The 6956-nt window shown below is 52.7% G+C and overlaps 1 protein-coding gene across 5 annotated transcripts in view; it reads left to right on the top strand.

Moving 5' to 3' along the window:
• ATG16L2 (autophagy related 16 like 2) overlaps positions 1-2077 on the top strand; it is a 17333-nt gene extending 15256 nt beyond the window's left edge. For 4 of the 5 annotated variants that reach the window (XM_017894375.1, XM_017894377.1, XM_017894376.1 and 1 more), the window contains 4 exons: positions 824-973; positions 1189-1236; positions 1348-1449; positions 1766-2077. In XM_017894375.1, the coding sequence (XP_017749864.1) occupies positions 824-973; positions 1189-1236; positions 1348-1449; positions 1766-1853 (388 nt within the window). In that variant the 3' untranslated portion in view covers positions 1854-2077. The remainder of the gene's footprint in view (positions 1-823; positions 974-1188; positions 1237-1347; positions 1450-1765) is intronic. The other variant, XM_017894378.1, reaches the window with a different exon arrangement.
• Positions 2078-6956: the final 4879 nt, after the last annotated feature.

The raw sequence follows: 6956 nt of genomic DNA, 5'->3' as shown, positions 1-6956 counted from the left end.
CCTCCCAAAGTGCTGGGATTACAGGCTTGAGCCACCGCGCCCGGCCTAGTTACCACTTTTATATCAAAAGGAAAAAAAATTATTTTAGTTGTTTTTTAAACCAAAGATCCTAACTTTGGGCTTAAATTGTTTGTAAAAGCAAAGCTAGAGGCCGGACATGGTGGCTCACACCTGTAATCCCAGCTTTTTGGGAGGCCGAGGTAGCCGGATCACCTGAGGTCAGGAGTTCCAGACCAGCCTGGCCAACATGGAGAAACCCTGTCTCTACTAAAAATATTAGCAGAGTGTGGTGGCAGATCCCTGTGATCCCAGCTACTTGGGAGGCTGAGGCAGGAGAATCGCTTGAACCCAGGAGGCAGAGGTTACAGTGAGCCCACATTGCGCCACTGCACTCCAGCCTGGGCGACAGAGCGAGATGTCTCAAAAAAAAAAAAAAAAAAAAAAGCAAAGCTAGAGCCAGTGCTAGGCCTGCCTCAAGCCTTTACTGACTGATCTCCATCAACTACTGTTTGCAACCCTTCCTTCTCTCTCATATTTTTTAAAGACAAGACTTCATTGCTCAGATGATGTGGTGCTTATTTTAGTGACCCAAAGGTTTCAAGGGCTCCGGCTTTCAAATCAAAGTCTAGGTTCCTCGATGGAGGCAGCTGGCTGCAGTGGGGAGAAGGGAGATGAGTCACGGGCAGCCTTTACCCCAGCGATCCAGGGCCCTGGGGTTCCTCTGGACTTGGTTAGCTGGGAAGGCTGCTGCGCCTGGCCCCTTCCTGTCAGGAGTGGCCTGGCTGGGCTGTTCTTCATCCCTGCCTCTGTCCTTGTTCCTCAGGGGGCCTCACTGCACCCAGGTCATCCCTGTGCAGGGCCGGGTTACCTCCCTGAGCCTCAGCCACGACCAGCTGCACCTGCTCAGCTGTTCCCGAGACAACACACTCAAGGTCATCGACCTGCGTGTCAGCAACATCCGCCAGGTGTTCAGGTACCAGCCTCATGCCTGCTGACCCTGTGGCCTTTGCTGGGACAGCTGAGCCTCTCTTCTCCTGTAATAGACCCTCTTGGGACCCTCCCTGGAGGCCCCTCCAGACCAGGTCCTGCTGAGGTACCAAACCCCTTGACAGAGTGGAAGCTCTGGAAGCTCCCTGCAGAGGAACTAGTGGTGACCTCTGTTCTGACCCCAGCCCTGTCTGTCCTCAGGGCTGATGGCTTCAAATGCGGTTCTGACTGGACCAAAGCTGTATTCAGGTATGTCTGTGAGAGCATATGCCTGTTACCAAGTGTGCCCTGCCGGACCGTGTGTGTGCCCTCCTCTCTGACCCCACCCCCACGTTTTTTGCTCTGCTGTGGCCACTACAGCCCGGACAGAAGCTATGCACTGGCAGGCTCCTGTGATGGGGCCCTTTACATCTGGGATGTGGACACTGGGAAACTGGAAAGCAGACTTCAGGGACCCCATTGGTGAGCATGGCCTCCACCTGGCCACCTGCCTGGCCCCAGTCCTGCCAGGCTGATTCCAGGTTCTGACATACTGGGACTCTGGAGTCTCCAGCCCTTGTCCCTCCACCTCCACCCGACCAGAGCCCTTTGCAGTTCACAAGGTACTTTCCACACACACTGGGTCTGTCCTTTCCACAGCTCTGTGAGCTCACTTTACAGATGAGGAAACAGGCTCAAGAGAGGGCCTCAGACTACCCAGGTCCAGCAGTCGGGGCAGAGCCAGGTTGCAGGCATAGTTCCCAAAGCCCCCCTGAAGCCTGCCCCTCCCTTTCCCTAGCACTGCTGTCAACGCTGTGGCCTGGTGCTACTCCGGGAGCCACGTGGTGAGCGTGGACCAGGGCAGGAAGGTTGTGCTCTGGCACTAGGGCTACGACTTCCCTGCCTGGGCTGGAGCTCTTGCCCGAAGCCTGAAGCTTCCCTCGGCGCCGTGCGGGGGTTGGGGTTGGGACTGGAGATGGCCTTGGGATTTAATGGGGAAGAAGGCCTGGCAGGACCTGGCCTGTTTGTTTAAAATGAAGCTAGTTTTCTTTGTATTTTATCTCTATCTCCTCACTTTTTCTCCCCAAGTAGAAAAAAAATGATATCTAAACTGCGTCTGCCTGCCTCTTTGCAGCATTCATGGTACAGAGACCTTTGGGCTAGTGGGCTCTGGGAGACCCAGGCTTGGCCCCCTTCCTCCTTCCATACAGAGCTGGGGCAGCCAGCCCAGTCTCTGCCTGCGGAGACAGGTGCTGCTCAAGTCTAACCATGGAAACAGCAGGAAGAAAGGCCCTGAGGTGGCAAAGAGCCATGGATGTGACTCCTGTTCCAACCTGGTCCTGAGGCCTAAGCAACATGTTAGGCCCACCTGCTTCAGGCACCCAGGGTAGACTGTGAAGCTGAGGAGGGGCTGGGGGAGCTCTGAGGAGGGGGCAGGGAGGCAACCCAGAGGGGTCCTGGTGGGAAGATCCTAAAAACCCAGGTAGTGATATCAAAGTCCTTGGTCCATGGGGCCTCCCTTAGACTGGGCCTGCGTTCTTCCTCCAGAGGTAGTGCCCAGGGTGGGGCAGAGTAGGACCTCTATGTGTCTGTGCCTGGGGGAGGGCAGCTGTGGGCCAGACGTGGGCCTGGGGCTTTGCTTACAAGGCAGAGCCCACAGGGCAGAGTTGGGGCAAATCAACTTCCTTCACACTTAGGACTGGGCACAGGCCTGTGGAGACAGACAGTGTTGGTTAAATGGCAACACCTATACTCTGTTGACTCCCAGACCATTCACTACTTTTGGTTCACCTGCCTCCTGGCCATCATCTCCCCTGCAAGTGACCTGTTCCTCCTGCAACCCATGTCCCTGGGACCTTGTGCTGCTGGATCTAGTACTCCTCCATCCCTCCTGCCACTGTGGGCCACCTTCTAGACTTGCAGTCTCCCCATCCAATCCTTTCCCTTACTATGGCCAGAGCGACTTTTTTTGTTGTTGTTGCTTTTGAGACACAAAAAACCTCACTGCGGCCTCAAACCCTTGCAGCCTTAAACCCCTGGGTTAAGTAAGCCTCCCACCTGGTTCTCCCAAAGGACTGGGATTACAGGTGCACAGCACCATGCTCAGCCCAACAGGGTGACTTTCTAGGGTGTCGTGGTCACAAGTCCAATCCTTTGGAGTTCCCCTACTGCCTTTAGAGACCACCCCCAACCCCAGCATGAAATTTGGAGCCCCTGGGATGTGACTGCTGGCCTCTCAGCTGCCTCTTCATTTCCTTGCTATTCACTCATTCATTTACTCATTTAGAGATGAGGTCTCACTATGTTGCCCAGGCTGGTCTCAAACTCCTGTGCTCAAGCGATCCTCCTGCCTTAGCCTCCCCAGTAGCTGGGCCTACAGGTGCATGCCACCGTGCCTGGCTATTTCCTTGCTATCATGAGTGTGTCTCAGACATGCTTTTCTTTCTTCCCAGAATGTTCTCCTTCCCTCCCAGCCCCAATTCAAATTTTCTTTCAGGATTTCCCTTCCTTTGCCTGCCAAGCTGGGTAGAGGCCTCCTCTGTCTCTGAGCTCCCCTTTTGTATCTGCCTCCCTCCATTTTAAGCCAAGGAACTCTTGGAAGAGGCCAGGATAGGAATACATTTATTCCTTGGGATCAGGCCTGGCACAGAGAATGACTCAGGAAGTGTTTATTAAGTGGTTAAATTTTCTTATTCAGGCTGGGCATGGTGGCTCACACCTGTAATCCCAGCACTTTGGGAGGCCGGGGAGGGGGGATCACTTGAGGTCAGGAGTTCGAGGTCAGCCTGAGCAACATAGTGAAATCTTGTCTTTACTAAAAATACAAAATTAGTTGGGCGTGGTGGCACATGCCTATAATCCCAGATACTTGTGAGGCTGAGGCAGGAGAATCACAAACCCGGGAGGAGGAAGTTGCAGTGAGCCGAGAATGCGCCATTGCACTCTAGCCTGAGCAACAAGAGTGAAACTTCATCTCAGCAACCTTCTCTTATTCAAGGACTCAGCCAGTCTAACAGTCTAAGAGTCTTGGGTTCCAACAGTCTTCAATACTGAGACTTCTACTCTGCCCCAGCCCTCATGCCCTGGCTCCCAGTAGCCACCAGGGGTCACCAGCTGCCTAGTCTACTGTGGCCATTCCAATTTCCAGGGACACACAGCTGGGGAGACTGACACTCCTACAGCCACCGTGACTGAGCCCTTAGGAGATGCTGCACCCTTTTTGCAGCGTTATTTGTTCCTCCCAACTACATTGCCATGTAGATACCATGTTTCCCAGGTGAGAAAACTGAGCTCAGAGAGGCCCTGGAGCTAGACTGTGGCTGCATTACACACACACTTTTTAAAGCAAGGTGTTCAGATTCCCAATTAGGCAGGGCTGCAGGGCATGCCCCCTCCCCCAGGGTGTGCCCCCTGCCTGACACCACGTGGGTAGAGGTGTGATGCTAGCCTTGTGTCTAACCTGACTCCCTCTCTGCATCTTTGCCCTTTTCTGTTCTGGGTCCTGAGCCTGGATGGTTAGTATCCCTTGAAGTGAGGGACACGCAGGGACACAGGAGTGAGGGAACTGGAATCCTGGGAGGCCAGCTGTGCCATTGTGTTTCTCCCCCATTTCACAGGGTTGCAGTGGAGACTGTGCTTAGAGAGCCCAGAGGAGGTGCTCAGGAAATGGTCTGACTGATTTCTGGGACGGTGACCCCTCGGCTCCCCCAAAGCCTTCCCTTGTACCTTATGGGTGTCAATCTTACCACACATGTAGCTGCTGTCGGGTGGAGTTGCCTCTCTCAAGGAGCACATGTTCACCTTAACTTGCTTGGAGGTCCCCCTCCAAGTAGGAGAGGGTGATTCCTGGAGGAACAAGTCCGTAAGGCCAGAAACAGGCCAAGGAGTTCCCGGGAATGAGGTAGGCAGGAAAAAGAGGAGCTCACAGACTGAGCAGAGGAGTTCAGAGGGGCATGTCAGCAGGAAGGCTGTTCCTCCCTCCAGTCTCTTCAGTCCCGTTCAGCAGAGGGGTGAAAATGGATGCTGACAGCTCCTCCAGGCTCTCAGCAGTCAGTGCTCAGGTTTTCAGAACTCTGGTGCTCAGGGGTTGCCTGCCTGAATTCGGGTGCCTAGGTCAAATCTGGAATGGCCCGCACTCATGGGTATAAAAACTGAGGCCCAGAGATGGGGCAGTTCCCTTGGCTCACATAGCAGAGCTGGGTAAGAACCCAGGCCTCTGATGCCCACTTTTCTAAAAACTGGATTCAGATTCTTCAAAGAGGCTGACCAGGGCTTCTGGAGGCCTAGTTCTGGGCTCTCCAGTTGTCTTCCTGGGAGATCTTGGGCAGGCTCTCATATTCCCCACCTGTGAAACTTCCTGCCCCAAGCCTCCCCAAAGGCGACACAGCTCTTCTGCAGAGCTGTTCTGTAGGCATGAGGACCATGGCCTCTGCCTGCCCTGCCCAATCTCAGGTCTTAGTGAGCCTGAGACCCCAGGGAGGGAGAAATCACAGATGCCCCTGTCCTGTGCTCCTACTGCCCCTTGGTCATCTTTCAGTCTCTGGCTTCATTCTGCTGTTGCCCTGAATCTCTCCTGCCAGATGCAAGCCCCTCAGTGACAAGGCTCCAGAGACCTGAACATGACCTGTGGCAGCATGTTTGCTGAATTGAATAGAGGTGGTCTCTGGAGAGATCTGACACCATCAGATGTGGACCCATCTGTGAGATTCAGACATATCCATGCCTGCATACAGGCTTTTCCACTGGAGGCACATTCACTCATCACAAATATTTTCAGCTTATCTGTACATTACCCTATTTCAACCTCCTGGATCTTAGAAGTTTGTACTATCTACTTGTTCCTACTTTACAGGTGAGGAAAGCAGGGTCCAGAGGGTGAAGGGATGAGCCTGAAGTCATAGCTAATCTGAGGTGGGCTGGGGATTGGAATACATTTCCTTTGGCTGTGCTCTTTTCTGTTCTTCACAGGAGCAAGTGGTGAAGAATGAGTTCTATGTGGAGTGTAGAAGGGCTGTGAGCCCTGTCCCTGGGTTCATTTCAGTTATGTTTCAGCACAAAACATTCTAGGAAAGGCTGGGAGCAGTGGCTCATGCCTGTAATTCCAAAACTTTGGGAGGGCGGGGCAGGTGGATCACCTGAGGTCAGGAGTTCGAGACCAGCCTGGCCAACACGGTGAAACCCCATCTCTACTAATAATACAAAAAAATTAGCTGGGTGTGGTGGCACATGCCTGTAATCCCAGCTACTTGAGAAGCTGAGGCAGGAGAATCGCTTGAACCCAGGAGGCACAGGTTGCAGTGAGCTGAGATTGCGCCATCGCACTCCAGCCTGGGTGACGAGCAAAACTCTGTCTCAAAAAACAAAAAGTTTTTCAGGAAAAGATTCCCAGACCAGAGCTCTCAGAAACAGACATAGCAAAAGTGTGTTTTTTGGCCTCTGGGACCAAGGGAAAACAGTCTAGGAACAAGATGCTCTTTGGCATTCATTTGGTTCTTGGCAGATCGAGCAGTAACAAGGCAAACACAGGAAGATTCTAGGAGGAAACTTAAAAGTTGCAGGATTTGGGGATAAATTACAATCCTCCCCCTTCTAACCTATAATTTCTGTAATTTAGTTATATTTCTGTCATGAAAAACTTCACAATGAACAAAATAAATGCGAAGATTCACAGCAGCTGGATTTCATCTTAAGGCCACTGGGAGAGGGCTGGGCAGTCACTGGCCGCAAAACCAAAAGCTGCAGCTGGGTTCTTCAGGCAGTGAGTGGATACAGCAGCCTGGGATGCAGTTGCAACCTAGAGGATAGGGGTTTATTTTGTCCAAGGTCCCAGTAGGAGAGTCCAGTGGCTGTTTTCAATTTCTTGCCATCCAAAGAAGTCTGTGTATTAGTAAGTCTGGTTTCAAATACTGTGACCTTTTTTGTGTGATGTTCTCTGTATCTAGAAACTGAACTCATCCAGGGCATGCGAGTTAGATAAGCCCTTGGAGATC

Source organism: Rhinopithecus bieti, unplaced genomic scaffold (genome assembly GCF_001698545.2).
Source record: "Rhinopithecus bieti isolate Rb0 unplaced genomic scaffold, ASM169854v2 scaffold_21412, whole genome shotgun sequence".
Lineage (NCBI taxonomy): Eukaryota > Metazoa > Chordata > Mammalia > Primates > Cercopithecidae > Rhinopithecus > Rhinopithecus bieti.
This window is presented reverse-complemented; position numbering and strand designations above follow the sequence as displayed.